This window comes from Nymphaea colorata, chromosome 9 (genome assembly GCF_008831285.2).
Source record: "Nymphaea colorata isolate Beijing-Zhang1983 chromosome 9, ASM883128v2, whole genome shotgun sequence".
NCBI lineage: Eukaryota > Viridiplantae > Streptophyta > Magnoliopsida > Nymphaeales > Nymphaeaceae > Nymphaea > Nymphaea colorata.
In genome coordinates, this window is record NC_045146.1 from 11,965,077 (window position 1) to 11,982,735 (window position 17,659).

The 17,659-nt window shown below is 39.0% G+C and overlaps 1 protein-coding gene across 1 annotated transcript; it reads left to right on the forward strand.

The window, feature by feature from the left end:
* The first annotated feature begins 8,860 nt into the window (after positions 1 to 8,860).
* LOC116259779 (putative E3 ubiquitin-protein ligase LIN-1) lies at positions 8,861 to 17,355 on the forward strand. The gene is made up of 11 exons (XM_031637691.2): positions 8,861 to 9,227; positions 9,505 to 9,545; positions 9,623 to 11,273; positions 11,782 to 11,989; positions 12,501 to 12,755; positions 12,847 to 12,914; positions 13,225 to 13,854; positions 15,216 to 15,360; positions 15,722 to 15,979; positions 16,284 to 16,593; positions 17,131 to 17,355. The coding sequence occupies exons 3-11, from the start codon at positions 10,549 to 10,551 to the stop codon at positions 17,247 to 17,249; spliced, it is 2,718 nt and encodes a 905-aa protein (XP_031493551.1). The 5' UTR covers positions 8,861 to 9,227; positions 9,505 to 9,545; positions 9,623 to 10,548; the 3' UTR covers positions 17,250 to 17,355.
* The last annotated feature ends 304 nt before the right edge of the window (positions 17,356 to 17,659 follow it).

A 17,659-nucleotide genomic window follows, 5' to 3' on the forward strand; every position in this document is an offset into this window, starting at 1 on the left:
GGAGGTTCGACTCTTAAAGCTATGATCATCCCGACCGCTGCTGATCTAAAATCCCGAAACAAACACACCCTTTGTGCTTCCAACCAATTAAATATACGAACAAATTAGTATGTCCAATGCTAAAACTATCTACCAACTTGAATTTTAAGAGCTTTCATATTTAATTTGAAAGCTACGCACACGGAAAAGCACCCTTAGAAAAATCATTCTGCCATCGTGCTGGTAGGCACTCGCTTCATGTGGCTTACTCCTTGAACTCGCCTTACATTTTTTAAAAATTAATATAGGGACACACCTGAGGACCCCGTACCACGTTATGTATGGTCTTGCTTTATGTTCCCTCGATTACGCTGCAGGGTGCTGTGCTTCTCCATGACGATAATGCCCCCGTTTGGTTTTGGGAATCCCATTGGCAAAATCGGCCTTCGGTTTTCTTTTTTTTGGTGTTTTTATCCTTACGAGGTGCCGTGGGTTTGAAATTCGAACTGCGGTTAGGGTTTCCCTTCTTATCGCTGTTCGTGCATTAAAATGGGGAGCGCAACAGTGTTCAGGGGGTTGGTCCGGTTGGTTAGGTGGGCGCGGACCCCCTCGTCTTAAATTTCACTGTTTGATGGCTTCCCCGTACACGGGCCTGAGCCTACACAGTCTATCTCGTAAAGAGCTTGAGTTGTCGTTGTTGAATCGGCCGGGCTGCCCGTTCGGGGCGTGGCCGATTTCCCCGACTCAGCTGAATTGATTTTACCGATAGGTAAAATTTATAACCTTAATGCATTTTTAAAAAAGAATGAATGTTTGTACGTATGTTAATTAAAAAATAATAATGAGAAGAGTTATAGTATTAAAAAAAAATGAACCGTCTATGGGAAACAATTCATCTTTCTGCAAATAACAAATTATTGTTTTCCTTTTACGTGTCAACTAATAAGCTGTTAGCTTTTAAGAGAAATTCCCAAGTAACGCATTTGCATGGAAAATATTAAAGGTGTAACTTGCAAAATTGCACATTTTAATCAAAATTACAGTCTCGTGTTTTTAAAATAATACTGATCCAGATGAGTGATTTTGTAAACTATTCATCCACTTTATGTTTTTTTCTATGGAAAGGCAGCTTTTGGAAAATAACTTAAATTTCGAGCATGATTTGAATGACTTGCGTAAAAGCTACGCTGCTTTTTATAATTTTTTTGAAAACAAATAAAAATGCATAGATAGTGCATGAAATGTGGCACCCTTTATGGCTTAATCCCCAACAACGACCTTACTGGAATCAACTCAACTGATCTAGCCACCATAAAAAAAAAAAGCCAAATTGACAGACTTACAGAACCAAAATTTACAAATGCAGATGCATAATGTGTAAGCTTTTTAATGCGAATTGAAATCAACCGACCACTTGATGTTTCAAGATGCCGGATAAAATGCACCGGACATTAACTCTACTTGATATTCGCGATATTTGTAGCAATTGTATATGGTATTTTCATATCAAAATCCAACATCTGTAGGACTGAGTTACAAAATAAAAAACAGCGTGCTGTTGGCAATCTCTTCTCCTGAGTCCCATGTTTGTCAAACATGACAGGCTTCCCAACGAACGAGACAGAGAGTGATTTTGTCATCCCTTATGACAATTTTCTTCACGACAAGAAATACCTGCTACTCAGCCAGGAATGGATCATGCAAGTGTGACATGGAAGGAGGAGACGTGACAGGAAACAAAAATGCCCCCACTTAGCTTTTTCTTACGATTCCCGTACCTTTGGATACTCTTTATTTCAAGCTTGACTTCTTTCGGCTGCTATATACAAGGAATTTCTCCGTTGGTCACAATTTTTGGTGGCACTGTTCCGTCCTATTCCACCGGCCAAAAAGCGTAACTCTCTCGCTGTCATGAATTGGATTTGTTCAATTACTGTAGCAAACTTGAATTAAATTATTCAGGAGGACGACTCCCGGTAAAGAGAAGTGATCTCACCTTACTCTCTCTTTACATATACATGTGTGTGTGATTTAGATGTTTTCTGCGCAAAATAAATGAAAACTAATGGTGCATAGTGCACCCGACACATTACTTGCAATGAAATTTGTTGATTTTTTTATTTTGCAAACGTTTATTTCCTTTAAACTAATCACACAAATGTAACGTATGAAATATGAAGGGTGAAATGGCCGTTTGCTGGTGAACAAGAGTGGGCAACCAATCAAGGTTGGTTTTCAATGCTGACCTGCTTTGGTAATGCCTTGCGCATTTGATCATCACCATAACAGGTGAGACTAAAATGAATTAACAGTGAACGTGAGATATTAGCGTAAAAATGAAAAAGGCCACAAAGGCGGCGAGATGTCGCTATTGAAAGCTTGAATAAATAATTAACCAAGGAGAGATAACTTCCATTGAAAAAGGAAAAAAAGACTAACATGAATTCCTTATTGCACAAAAGCCAAACTTGGTAGGAACAAATTTCTTCAATCTAGCAAATATAACCTGTCGAATCTAATATTTTCTTAAAGTCCTGTTTGATGCAGAGGAAAAATGGTGCATGGGATGAAATTCGTACGGTTGATGAAAAATTACCCCGGTAAACAACTTGTGCATCAAACGTCGACATTTTTCATTTGAAAAAATGTCTACGGTGGGGGTAAAATTAACCCACAAAAAAATCCGCCTCTTGAGGTCGGACTTTTTATTGCAGGGAATTTCACCCACAACGCAGAATCTCCTCTGTCACTCTCTCGTTGCCTCTCTTCTCTCGCTACAGCTATTGAGCTCCACCACCACATTCCGGTCGTGAAAAGAAGGGTTGGAGCTCCATCTTGCATGGTCGTTGTTGGATGGTGTGGCCTTCGCCGGTACTACGATGCCTAAATGCTTACATGGCCACCTCTCAGCGTCTCTCCGATGTTATGAAAGCTTGCGTCAAGCTCGGAACTGCCTCTCATGGCGAAAGCATCCATGTCCACCTCATTACGTCCAGATTTTTACCAGGTTCCATTTTTCTGTCCAACCACATGATCGATATGTACGGGAAATTTCGGCTTCCAGACAGTGCATGTCGGGTTTTTGAAGAAATCCCTCAAAGGAACGCTTTCTCCTGGAACATTTTGATGATGGGTTTTGCTGACTGCGGAAGGATCACAGATGCACTCCAGTTGTTCGGCGAAATGCCTGAACTGGAGCGAGATGAAGTTTCCTGGAACACCATCATCGCAGGATGCGTTCATAATGGTCGAGGTGAGGAAGGCCTAAAACTATTCATCTGTATGCTTCGTGATTCTGATCATATTCCTAATTTGTTTACCTTAGTCATCGTCCCAAATTCTTGTTCGAGTCTGTGTTGGGTTGGCCTTGGTTCACAAATTCATTTTTTTTCCCTTAAACTGGACGCTTTGGCTGATGACCATTCGATCTAGTGTGCGCTTGTAAGTATGTACATAAAAGTTTGTGATATTAAGAGTGGGCAAACTGTTTTCGGCATATACTCTAGTGAAATTCCATAATTTATGGCTTATTTTATACTGAGTGCTATATTTAAGCATTTCAACAGCAAAGTTTTTTTTTTGTTCTTTTTCTTTGTGTTTATAGTTTATTGCAATCCAAAAATAAAAGCTATTATTGTAAGGAATGAAGCTAGGAATTGCAACGATCAAATTTTTTGTCTACATAATTTTTGTGTGTGCTAGTATGCTTAGGTGTAAACTTCAACATTTTGTTGTTTTGAAAGGTCATATTTTAATTTATGTTTAGGTAAATTTGGAAGGTCTTGAAAAATGTTTTTCATATATTTTACCTTTTGCATCAAATAGAGTTAATTTTATCTTACAAAAAATTATCCTGTCATCAAACAGAACCTCAAATTAGAAGAGGAGAAATTTCATTTTATAAATTTTTTTAGAAAAATTTATAACGTTAAATTCTTCCATATTATAAAGGGCTTTAAAGGTCAAAAATATTATTTTAGATGGTAAACCATATAAAAGGACAAAAACGGAATTAAGGAAAACAACTTATCGTGAAAGAGTAAAGGTACCCTTTGTGGTAAAGACGGTATAAACCGGCCACACCGCTGAACCCCAATCTATGGGACAACATAGGAAGTTAAAAGGGGCTTTGCTGAAAATTTGTATAGTATAGAGACTATTTCAGAATAACACGTAAAAGCTGTCGTGCAAAGGGAACATTATTTATTATTTGTCAAAAAGCTGAGACTGTTTACAGACGGTTGGGCAGCTCTGTCTCCCGCCTTTTGAGTGGGGACCACATCAAAGGATCGCTTTTTTGACAGGGACGTGGGCCCCGCCGGCGGGAATCTGAAAATCGGGCCCCTCCCTAAATTTTCACGCCCAAAGCCCCTAGTCTTCTCAAAAAGGACATTCTTATGAAGGAGTGTCTGCTTTGGCGTTATTTCTGAATACATGGTTAGGTTTGGAATTTTTCTTATATATCTAAAACTTTCCGGAGCGGGTTGTATGTCATGGCCTGCGCGGGTGGCCGTGAAAGTCCGCTCCATACCAATACTGTCAAGGCTTGTTGTATTGAATGACAATTGACAATTGGGAAGGGCGCGCTTTCATACACTAAGCAGGTTGGGCTTGGGTTGCCGCCAAAAGCTTTGTTATAGTCTGATCCCGACTTTGTCGAGTCTTGGGTTAATGCTCGGGCTTAGATGAGCTTTGTCTAGGTGTTGCTCGGGCTTAGATGAGCTCTGAGCCGCTAACACCCTACTGCCATGTTCAACGAGGATAACGTAGCATGACATTATCACAAATCTCAAAGTGCATTACGATAGGATCATTGTTTAAGTGGTTTCCTGTAATTAAGTCCAAATGTTGCTAAGGTAAACAATTGAAATGAGCAGGATCATACAAATCCTGTTCATTACTTTTGTTTTCTTTAACCATCTAAATTAATTTATTTGCAAAATAAAATCAGAGAATGCAAGAAGAACAACGCAAATAGAGTTTTAACTTGGGCAGGTTTGCAGCGTCCTACTCACTATAGTAAAAGCTGACTTTCTCTCTCTCTCTCTCTCTCTCTTTTTTCTCTGTCTTCATTGTAAGTGGCTTTTTGCCGCATATATACCGATACATATTTTGAGCCTTAGATATTTACTTGTGATAAAGATTTGCTCATTTACGCACATCTGTTTCTACAATTCTTGTCTTGGAACTTTTTTTGCCTGCGTATCTTCTTCCCCACTAGTCACTTTTAGTGAGCCAGAGGAACATTTCACTGACCAAGTAAGAGCTGAAGCCTCTTACTAAATGTAGTAAAAAAGAGTCTTGGCCCCGCCCATTGACACAAGCGGGGTTGACGCTCATGTAATTCAAACTAGTGACCAGCACCATATTAGTCCTGCCCAAAACAGCATGGCAAACCCTTTCGGGGCCTCAATATGCCGCCTTCACCACCGTGACATCCTCGGCAAACCGCACAAAGAACATTGCTCCTTTGAGAAGGCCCTCTTCTTTCTCTTTGAGGCATGGAGAATGGAGCATGCCGCTGAACCGCAGTAATCGGGACTGGTCTGAGGTTTTTATGATTTTAATGTACATCCCAGACTTTAGCTGATTGGAACTAATTTGTTAACACGTTCATTTGCGAGTATGATAAAAATATGGATACCATTCCCTAGACCTGTCTGAGAATTGCAGTCACCTTGATTCATTTCAGGAGAGTCGGCTTCTCATCCGTGTACCATAACTTGAAGAGTTACAAACCACACAAAATTGCATCTGAATCCAATACAGGCCGGGTTCCGGGTTCTAGCTTAAGTGCTTTTAACACTCGTGTATCGTGTTCAATTGTAAGTTCGTAACACGAGCAATGCACATATTTTATCGAGGCCATCAAATAAGAGAGTCTTCATTTGTGACCGACCTTGTGTTCTTGAACTGCACTCACTCGTAAGAAAGCACACTCTACTGTTACTTTGATTAACGCCACGCCTGGCAGACCACGCTGGCCAACAGTTTTCCGGCCGGTGACTGGCCGGAAACAGTTAGGCCTTGTGCACGTGTAAGTGTGCGTGTTTAGGTGCTTCAACATAAACATCAAACAAACTACATGCCGAAAAAAGAATGAAGTAGGTTGGCCCGATGCTCCCCTGATCTATTCCGGGTCGGTTGTTGGCCAAAGAATTGATGGGGAGCAAACTGGCCTTTCATTTTCTCTTCTCGCGGTGCATTTTCAGCAAAACTTTCTCATCCAATCTTTCCCATATAAAACAATGAGGCAAAAAAACTGCACCGCATAACAATTGAAACACCACCCGTTAGAGGTAAAAAGTTATTTCGTTAGGTGGGAACCCCTTTTCTCCGCATTGAGCCTATAACTTTGGAAGTGGATTCGACTTCGCCCTAGAAGTTTGAAGAGCGTAGAACGTAGATTTCACTCTTCTAGTTAAGCTGATGTGCTCACCAACCAACCTATTTGATGTATGTTCCATTTAATGGCAGTAAAGTTTTTAAACTTCATTTCATGCTCAACATTTTATTGGCAGTTTTAAACTTCTCTAACGTATAATGACCATGTCGATACCTTTCACAAACTTTGAGATCGAGAAAACCTTTTTTTGTCTGAATATATAAAAAGAGTTTAACAAATCAATGCTTAGGCTTTCATTGGTGTAGATCACATTCACATGGTTATAATTGTTGAAAGCCGACATTAGAATTTGATTTACTTTGATATCGCAATTGAAGTTATTTTTGCAATTCTACTGTTAAGGATGTTTTGTTTTTGTTAATTTATTCTCAGTAACATTGTTGGCGACTGCGATGTGACTGTTCACCATCTGATATTAATGAATTGATTGTCACCCTTATATCCTTCCCAAAGTGTGACGAAACTGGTAGGAGTCGGTGAAACCCCAACTTGCATTTTTCTCTTTTTCTTTTCTGTTCCCCGACCTGTTTTGGTAATTTCATTGTTTACAGTAAAAAAAAAATATTGCCGAGAGGAGTGTAGCTTGTTGCATGACATTGACGGATGTTTTTGTCTGCAGTATTTTGTGGGCAGTAGCAATTAACTTTATTCTTATTGGAAAGCATGTGAAGCCCACAAGTTCCAAAAAAGAAAGAGCTGCTGCCATGTCCCTGCCAATGATTCTAAAGAATTTCCCATTTATAAATCGAGAATAAACTTACTTGTTCTTGTTCTTTCGTCATCTTTAAATTAAATTTTCCCAACCTATAGTTTTTAGGCACACCCTTTCTCAGCTAAGGATAAAAGATGGCCAGCTACAAAACTAAAAGTGGCCGGCCAGAACATAAAACTGTAGCTGATTCCACTGCTGCTGTAAATCTTGGCAGAGAGTGTAGAACCTCGTGAAAAGGGCTCCATTTCCTTTAAAAACATTCAAAAAGTTGGCTGCAGGTGCAAATCTCCTAGCAATAGTGAAATTTTCCTTCAAATAAGACTTTATACATATTATAAAATTTTGAGACATAAAAGCAAGCAGAAATAGCACCAAACAATATAAAGCAGGAAGTCATAATCTTCCAAGGTTATGCCCCTTTTACAATCTTTATGTAAATCTCATGAAATATTCTTAGATTGCGTTTCGAAAAAGTTGACAAGATTTTACTTCGTTTAGAAGAAAGGATAAGGGAAAATAACATTGAAGGGCATCTTTTATCATTTAAATAATAAAAAAAGTAGTTTCGCTTTTTAAATACGTGTGCTAAATCTGGGTTCAGATTCAACCTGCCTATGACTTATGAGGCATTGACACCAGTGCAGACGCAACTCACCTTTAGAAGGTTTTTGCAACCGATCTGATTATGACCAGACTTTCAATGAATAGCTCTCCAGCATCTGGATCGTCTGCTTCTTTCAACTCTAAAACTAAAAGGTTGCATATTCTAATCCGAGATGGATCAGGTCCATACGGAATTTCCTGCACCATTTCGACTCGAAACAGAAGCTTAGTTGCAGATCCAGACGGGTGGGTTCAGAAGATTATTTCAGTTTATATTATCCTAAATGCATTTACAACTTATCATTGATTCATGAGGTATTCGGACCATTGCTTTGCATATCCCTGTATCCAATCATATTTATTTTAGTTCTCCATCTATATATGATTAATCTTTCCTTGGATACAATTGATAAGCAATTGAAGTTTTTGACTCTTCTTATCTTCGATGATCGTCTCTTCTCTTGCATACTTTCTTTGTTAATTTATCGTTAGTTAGTGTAATCATGCAAGGTTTTAGGGCAACTTAGGGGCTCGTTCGGATCAATGCAAGATGAGGCCACACCAAATCACGGGCGAAACCAGAGAATTATTCAAAAAAGCTTTCAACTTTACACTGTTGAGTTGATGACCGTCGGTAAAATAGGTCAAGGATTAGGACCCTCAATCCAAGGCGGATCTTTCCCGTCGCAGAGACAAACTAAAAGGCAGAGGAGAAATCACCTTAGGATTTACTTTACAGGTGTAAAAGGGTTAACTGAATATAAAGGAAAATAGGTTCAAATCGGACCAGTTGTAGGCTTACAGCCAATAAGATACGTCCAATAGCTTCGGATCTTAAAATTGAGATGACCCGAGAATCACATCGGTTTGAAGTTCAAATTTATACTAAGAGTCGATACCAAAGGCCCAAACTGCATGGCGGATCATAATTCAATTAGCACTTGGATCGTTTCTTTCCAGTCCACTTGCTGTAGGAAGGCCCCTTATAGTTCGGGTCTATTCAAACAGATCCAGGATCAAATTCTGGGTCCTGCATTGGAAGAATTGGGATGCGGTAGTTCTGGTCCAGGACGGAAGTGGACAGGCGGAGGGGGACAACGGACAAGTAACGGTAAAGCGGCGGGCTCTGCCACTGAAGCCAGCCTATGGAAGAGCGCGGTCGTCTGATCCCAACCCTTCTGGCTTATCTTCCGGCTCTTCGCCTTGTCCCTCTCTCCCTCCTCTCCTTCGTCTTCATCCGATCCTTTTTCGTCGTCTCCTTGGCGGAAAGAGAATCCTCTGGAAACCTTAAGTTCAAAAAATGGCGCCAGACCAGCCATTTCTTATTCTCGTTCTTGTTTCGCTCGCTCTCCCCCTCGACACCTCTCCTTGGATTTGCTCTCATTGTGTTGCGGTTGAAGCCAGGATTTCTCGACGAGATCCCAGAGAGAGACAGCAATCTCGTCTTTCGATCGTGGAAACTATAGATTTCTCCTGCTTCGCTGGCGGTGGATAGTTGCGGCTTCTGTTTACCTTTTTGATCGAGCGGTATGTTGTTACCAGAATTTCTTTTATTGCACATCCTGGATTTCTATCTGGATTGCTCCTTATGTTGTCGAAATAGTCGAGCTTTTTTCTTTTTCCCCCAGAAACGAGATTAAGATCATATGTGAGAGAGAACCTTCCTCTCCGTTGTATAATTGAAACAATTTCTGCTTTCAGCTGAAATGATGAATTTTGTGCTTTGTTCCGCATTTTTAGCCTCTTTTTTCCTCACTTAATTCGTAGTTTATGAAGTTAAGACATTTCCTCTCTAATTGTGCAGGAACAAGGATAATTTCATCTAGGAGAAGGAAAGGTGGCAAAGTAAGGAGCTTTTCCTGAATTTTTTTAGTTTCAAACTCTTGGTTTGAGGGTTGCAATTGATATTCTGTCTTGAATAGATGAGTCCTGGAGAGAGAGGACCAGTGCCTCTGTCTGAGCTTCTTGCAAAGGAAGGATATGGACGGAAACAAATGGTTAAATCAGAAGCTCATCACGGTCTGGAAAGGGCCAGCCAGCTGGCATGTTTCAGCGATGAACAGATATGCTGCAATTCTGAACCTCATCATGGGAGTGACATAGAAAGAAACAAGCTTTATGAGCACAGTTCTGGCAAGAGAGAGAGATTTAGCGATCAAAGGATGCACCTTTCGAAGGAGAAAGCGGGTTCGACATATAAGTCTCGTAATTATTTGCTGAATGGCGAGACACCTAAACGTGTTTATAGGAGTGCTTCACTGGAGAATTGGAAATATAGATCTGGAGATTATAGCAAATATCCGGCAAATGATAGTTTTGAAGAAGAGAATTCAGATACTTGTTGGAAAAGCGGAAGTTTAAGCAATGAACCGTTGATTCACCATAAAGTTGATGGGTATATCAAGCGCAAGTCTTGGATATGTTCTCAGGATAAAGCAATTGGTCCAAGAAAAAGTAACATGGATATCAAAGGCAAGACTTGGATATGTTCTCAGGATAAACCAGAGAGTCCAAGAAAAATCTATGACAAATTTAGAGTGAAGTCTCAGGCGAAGGTACCGAAGAGCATAAGAAGACAAAGTTTACTTGCGGAAAAAAAAATTGACAACGACCTTGAGTTTATCGATGGGGGAATAGTCTGCACGAAAGCACGAGACATGACGTCCGTAATTCTGTGCTAACTAACAATAGGTTTAAGGATATCAGTGATAGAGGGAAACATTTAAAATCTGAAAAATCATTCCCTGGATATAGTCACGAACTTGAAAGTGTTGAGCGGAGGCCCTTGGTTGATCAAGATGCTCTTCAGGCAGTGGTTTTGGTTATTAGTGGTTATATCAGTCAGTTCATGAGAGACGAGTCTTTCAGGAAAACACTTGGTCTTCACTGTCATTCCTGTATCGGTTTCGACCACCAAAGTAAATACGGTGATGACGACTTTGTGGTCAACATGAAAAGGGCAATAGTTTGTGTCGAAAATGTTGCAGACGGTTCCACAAACGCTGATGAGTTAAAAAGAACCAAATTTCAGCTCTGTGCCATTGCAGATCTAAACTCTGATGATTTTAAGTATGGGTTCACTTGTGGTATTCCCAATTCGTGTTTGGCAGCATGTGCTCATCTCTATCTTGGCATTCTTGCGAAGATTCAAAGGAAGGACAAAGCTGCTGTGAAGCACATTCTTCAAGTTTTCAGTAGTGCACCTTTTCAAGCTCGGTCACTTCTATTATCTGAGTTGTGGGAATATCTTTTCCTTCCTCACCTTTTATACCTAAGAGTATGGTACAGTCAAGAAGTGGATTTTGTAGACAATGACTCAAATGGATCAGGCAAAATAAAATTTATCGACAAGGTTTACAACAAACTGCTGGACAACGGCACTTATCAGCTCGCAGTTTATTACAGAGAGTGGCTGAGTGACAGAGCTGAAGCTCCTGCAATTCTTTCTGTTGGTATCCCTTTCGGGTTGGCCTATGGCAATTTGAATCAAGAGTCACACGATACTTCCACAGCTGAGGAACAGCTAAGAATTAATGGTGCTTGCTCTTTACAGCCAACAATTACAAAAGGCCTGTAAGTGTATCCTCAATGCTATGTAATTTTCCATGAGGACCACTCAGCTTGGTACCGAGCCACAATGTGCTTCACTTTGCTGTCTTGTTTTAAACTAATCATCCTGCTGCAAATTACAAACAGCCATTAGGAACTTTGGTTCTTAGGACTTCATTGCTATCTGACCTGAGAAAATGCTTACCTCTGCATATCCCTTCTCTGTCACTCTGCGGGGATATTTGTATCTTTCCTTGATCCTTCCTGCTCTGTAACCAGTAGAACTGTTGTTTCATTTCTTCCCAGTGATGTGCTTGTTTTGTGTATATCTTTTTCTATAGAAGCCCATCTGAATTGCAAAGTTATTGAATTCAAAAGAGCAGTATTGTTGGCGATATAAAATCTACATTACCAGGACACGTATATCTGCCATGCATGTTTTACACAAAGCACAAGTATCTCTTTGTTCAAGGAATATTTTCTTTTGTTACACCCAAGGAATTCTTGTCTTACTTGTAATTTGTATTGGCAGGTTTGATGCTGTGTTTGGATATTCTTCTAAAACTAACTTTTCTGATGAAGTAATCCATGGAAACGGGAAGTGTAGCTTTGATTCTTGCACTAGAAGCTTTAGCTGCATCATTGACAGGAATGATCAAGCTGATAACCAATCACAGGTGGTGCTAGATGGTGGGGGACAAGTCACATTGAAAGAATCATTGAATGTACCAGCCAAGCAAGTAAGCCTCTTACTTTCAACTTATGTGATAAGAAATTAAACTCTACTTTGGAACTTTGTAACTATTACATCATTTTTTTATAATATGTTCTTAAAAAATGAAAAGCAAAAAAACAACAAATAGATATAGGAAAAAAGGATAAGAAAGAAGAAAAAAGGGCTTACAATGGACTTATTGAGTCCAATGGTGCAGGAATGCGGCTATGATGCTATCACTAATATTTTTTATTTTTTAGGTAACTAAGCATCATTTTGGTAGAACTGTTTGGGCTTAGTGTACTGATGGCTTGCTTTCTAAAGTATATATAACCGACTTGAGTATGGGCTGCAGCCGAAAATGCAGTAGTTACAAATTATTGCAATGGTACAACTAACTTTATATTTTTAAAAAGGATGTTGTTAGCAATGAAAATTTTCTTTCCAAGTTAAGTGTAATTGATTTTAATGCTTTTTCAATTTGTTTTAATGATGTATGGAACTCTGGATTGCTAAAACTGAACAAACATGGCCAGTTACCAGCAGCTGATGAATCCTGGGAACTGCCAAAGGCAGTTTCTGCAGCTTCAAAAGAACTGATGGAAAATCAGAATGTTCAAGATGGGGATGCTGTTTCGGAGAAGGCCTTGCTACTTCCAGTGTCGCATGGTCTGAGTAGTGATCTTGCTCTGAAAAAGCTAGCTGAAACTGCATTTAAGTTGGACATGTCAGAAACTTTTAACTGTTCACTATCCGAAATGGATGTGATGATGAATAATTTAGTTGCTGAGGTATGTTCAATTTGAATCACGGTGGTCTTTCTGAGGCTTTTTTGTTCAAGGTTTATAAATAAATGAGAATATTATATTGCTTGATATGCAGGGTGATGGAACAAGTAGAGCGATCAGAAAGGGATCCACATCCAGAACTATGGAATCACTATATAAAAGGTATAAACCAGATGCGAATCCAGAAAAATTTTCTGGAGGGGACTCTTTTGCAGAATTCTATATCCAAAGGGGCACTCATGTATATAACAAAGCAAATATTTGAAAACATTAATGTGAAAATAAAGAAACATTGACGGGCTGATGTGGGCAACTACCCACACCATCCCATATGTGGCTCCGCCACTGGTGTAAACCTCTTTGGGATTTTTCGAATGTTTTTCCTTCAATATGCCATCAGTATCTCTGGGTTTTTCATATATTTTTTCCTCAAATTGACGCTGATAAATGCTTTTGATCATGTGACCTCCAGTGTGGAATTGAACAGAGCTGGCTTTCTGTCAAGTATGCCTAAAGATTTTGTATGTCCTCTTACAGCTCAGCTCTTTGATGAACCTGTTACTCTAGAAACTGGGCATACCTTTGAGCGCCATGCAATTGCTGAATGGTTTGAACAGGGAAACAAAAGGTGCCCTGTTACTGGACGAATACTTCATTCTTTAGCTGTTCCAAGTACCAATTTTATTTTGAAGCACATGATTGAATTGTGGAAGGCTAAAAATTGGAAGCACCCATTGGCATGTTGTAACGAACCATCAAAGGATATGATTAAACATGTTGGTTGTTCAGATGAATCAGCATTAACTTTGTTAGACCAGCTTGTCAGTGGTCCCAATGCACAAGAAAATGAAGATAATATAAAGCATCTTATTTCTCTTGGAGGCTTAGAATATCTGATTCAGAGATTTGAAGTTGGGAATTTAGAGGAAAAAGTTATGGTGGTCTCATTATTTATTAGTTGTATTAAGGCTGATGGAAGTTGCAGAAATCACATAGCTGCCAAGGTCAACAAAGCTTGTCTTCTTGAGCTTCTCCATGCAAATAGATCGCACTTCAGAAAAGAGATGGTCTTCTTGCTCATAGAACTAATTTGCCTTAACAGGTATATTTTTTAAGTCACAGGTTTCTTTCTCATCGATTCCTTCCTATGTTTGGTGGTTTAATTTTCCAAACAGAATTAGGAACTGGCGATTCAAGTATTTTAAAACATCAACTGTCTACTATGAATATTTTGGTACCTCAAGTTAGCATCAATTTTGGTAGGATTGCATATGTAGGACACATTTTTGGGTGATGCCACATAGGTATGGGTGCAGGGATAACAATGACATTGAAGGCTAACAACAAGTTGTTTAGACTTTGGAGGTTAGAATGTACAAAAGTCTTGTCATTCAAATTGCCAGGTTCGGATTTGGGTAAGATCTAGGCTTGGTTCTTCCCTTCTTAGATAAGTTGAGTCTAGCCCAGTGTTGAATACGTCCTACTCTAAAGACTGCAACAGAAGCAACCAAGCTGCACACAAGCTCAGATTGCCTGTAACCTGCACTGTGTTGCATCGACAAATGGTAAGTTTCTAAATTAATTTGAGGCAATGTGGACATCAAGACACCTTTTATATACTATCTTCTTATGTGGTGATTTTTCTATTGGTTACTATTTCATGAATGCCAGGGTACACTAGCATGTGGTGTGGTAATTTGTTGCTTGCTTATGAGTTGCGAAAGGAAATCAGCTTGCTAGTTATATGTTGTTGTTTTCCTAGCCTCATTTTCTTACATTTTGTATCTTAGTTTCTCTCTCTTTATATATATATATATATATAGTCACAAAAAACACATCTTTTTTAAATGTACATAAAACATGAGAAATAAGTCAGCCATTCAAAACTAGGAAAAAAAATGCTTTTAAAAAAAAAAAAAAACGCCAAAACGAAAAAGGAGAAAGAAACACGTTTTTCCCCTTTTTCATTTGAGGCATTTTTTTCATGTTTTTAATGCCAACTACTTGTTTTCATTTTCTAATTTTTATTTATTGCTTATTTACTCATCTTTTGATGTTTTTGTTATTAATTCGTCACTTAAATTTATTTTTTTCCTAATGTTTAGGATTTTTAAAATTTTAAAAATTTACCATATTTTCCCTTTTTTTTAAGCTCGCCGTTTTATACCTGAGAAAAACCATGCCGTAACTGCCGTTTAAAATACAATAACGTTTTTTGTGACTTATACATATATATATATATATATATATATATATATATATATATATATATATATATATATATATATATATATTCTGCAATTTCAATGATTTTATTGATCATACTTATTTATAGATTGTAGGTAATCGCTTTGTACTATAGATTATTTAATACTCTCTGCAAGATTTTACAAAATCCTTTCTCTTGTTTTTGTTTTAGTCTTGTTGGCTATTTGCATATTCAGTTTCCCTAGTATGTTACAGGAGGGTGGCTGTTACCAATTTCTTGGATGGATTACAGCGGGAGGGGGCAATAAATTTGATGCACTTACTTCTTGTATATCTCCAAAACTCTCCACTGGAACAAAGGCCTTTGGTTGCTACTCTCCTCTTGCATCTTCTTGTTCTGGTATGTAGTTTCTTTTCATCAAAGGAAAATTGCACATACTGTTCTTCGAGTCATCCTTATATGAGCATAGGACGCTACTGGTACCATATTGTCATCCTTAGATGAGCATAGGATGCTGCTAGTACCATCTGGATCCATGCAGCCTAAATGTCAAAAAGATTTTAGTGGTAGCCAATTCTGATTGTCTGGAAGTGCTAATATTTAGGACAGAATAAAATACATATGAACAGTACAACCGTGAACAATTATAGAGTTTTTGCACTTTGTTACCTTCCCTTTCACTCTTCAAAATAATATAGATAAAGTGAACAAAATAATCTGGAGTTGCTAATAATTTTCATAAAAAAATACTTTGCTGCAGAAACAACATAAAAGTTGCAGTATCTACATGGAAGAGGCACTCGATGCCATGATGGAAGCTTGTGATCGCAGTCTAACTGATGTAAAGGTCCGAGTACAAACATGCAGGTCTTTCCTGGTCCTGGAGGGACTATTTTCTTGTGGTGGGGAGGCATTAACAGAAGCCTGGCTGCTGAGGATAGCAGGGTTCAAGTATTATTTGACGGATCCCTTGCAAGCTGACAAGAATAAGATGCTGCGGGAGGTTGACTTACTGCAGGTACAGTATTTATTGCTCAGTATGGTTATTTCTTTCCTGGGGAATGACGCAATCATTAATATCTGACATTTTACTAGACTTTTTATGTTGTTGAGAGTCCACGTGAGTGAACTGGACATTTCGCATGCAACCTTTCAGTTCTTATTGCCCCACAAAGTGTATATCAACACAAGCTGGCTATTATTTTATTTTCCCATAAGGTGTTCCAGTGCAGAATTAGGCTCCTACTACCATAGAGTTTGTCTGTTGATGTGTCATACCGTTGGTTTTTATTCCTAAACCTTCTTATGTTGTGCCTCCACAGGAACAGGAAGAAAAAGCAAGACAAGGATGGCTCCTGGGCTTGGGATCCATGTTTGTCCACAATGGGAAGAAGCTGCTTTGGGAATGTTTCTCCAAATGTTTAGCAAGTGGAGTTCCAGAATTGGTGAAAGCGTCTCTCATCTTTCTTACGTGGCTTAGTTGTGCATTCCCATTGCTTTCAGGTGCACAAATGAAGCTATCGATTTTATCTATTTTGGCACCTTCCCTGAAAGAGTGCCTACTGAACAATGATCAAATGGCTTGTCGGGCACTTGCTTCCTTGTCACTGCTGAACTTCATGGACGACTCACGTAAGCAGCACAATCTTCATGTTTTTTTTAGTATGAATCTTGGTCAATCACCACAAATTGATTCAGAACTTTATGGTTGCGCTTGCTAGCCTCGGATTTGCTGAGTAAATCTTAGGTTTATCAAACTGTAGATTTAAGAATCACAGATTTCAGATTCGTGAGAATGCTGAAATCCATGAATCACAGATTTCAGATCCACGCAAGAAAGTGGAGAGAGGAGGAGAGAGAGAGAAGGCTGAGGAAGTGCACCAAACAAGAGCTTTTAAAACCTCAGATCTCAGATCCGAGGTTCTAAAATTTGCTTCGTATTTAAGCTTCTAGGCAATCAAACCCAACCTTAATGTTAGGCATAACATTGAACCGACTAATAAACTGCTCCTCTCTCTCTCTCTATGTCTCTCACACAGACGCACACACACAGAGTTTAATACATTAGGGCATAAAGATAGGGCAACCACACACATGCTTTTAATACATTGAGGCATTAAGATCGGGTTACCACTGAACATTGAGCCATTTTTAAATCTGACTTTTCAGAATGCCGGCAGTTCTTAATGTCATCTGCAGGAGAGATCTCAGAATCTTTGAATAGCATTTCAGAGGTGACAGAGACTGGAAGGAAGCTTCACGTCGTTCTCTCCAGTGAAATTATGTAAGAACTACAGAATGCATACCGCTGCGTGTGCAGTCTCATTCTTGTATATCCTTCTGCTTCTTTGATTTGTTCATATCTATGGTAATTTCTCGTAATCATTCCTGCCACACGAAGGATCGCTTTTTGTCTCAGCAACACATTGAAATCTACGTGAAACGACATCGAACTATGCAGAGTTCCGCAGCACGCAAATATGTTCTCCTGATATTTTTGACATGTTAGGCCTCCAAATGCAGAATGCATTTTCTTCTGGCCGGTTGCAAATAATCTTAGTCTTGCTGATTTCATGTAGATGACATAACGAACGCATCTTTGGACGGGGTTGCTGTTTTGAGCTCTTAGAACACATGATTAGTGCCAAGTAGAAACCACTTATTTGAAGCAGTAGTTGCTCGTTATAGAAAATACAAG

Excerpts from the sequence above, each read along its gene's own strand:
- LOC116259779 (XM_031637691.2), top strand. The coding sequence starts at position 10,549 with ATGAGAGACGAGTCTTTCAGGAAAACACTTGGTCTTCACTGTCATTCC. Across the intron at positions 11,274-11,781 it reads CCAACAATTACAAAAGGCCT|GTTTGATGCTGTGTTTGGAT; the intron begins GTAAGTGTATCC and ends TTGTATTGGCAG. Across the intron at positions 13,855-15,215 it reads GAACTAATTTGCCTTAACAG|GAGGGTGGCTGTTACCAATT; the intron begins GTATATTTTTTA and ends AGTATGTTACAG.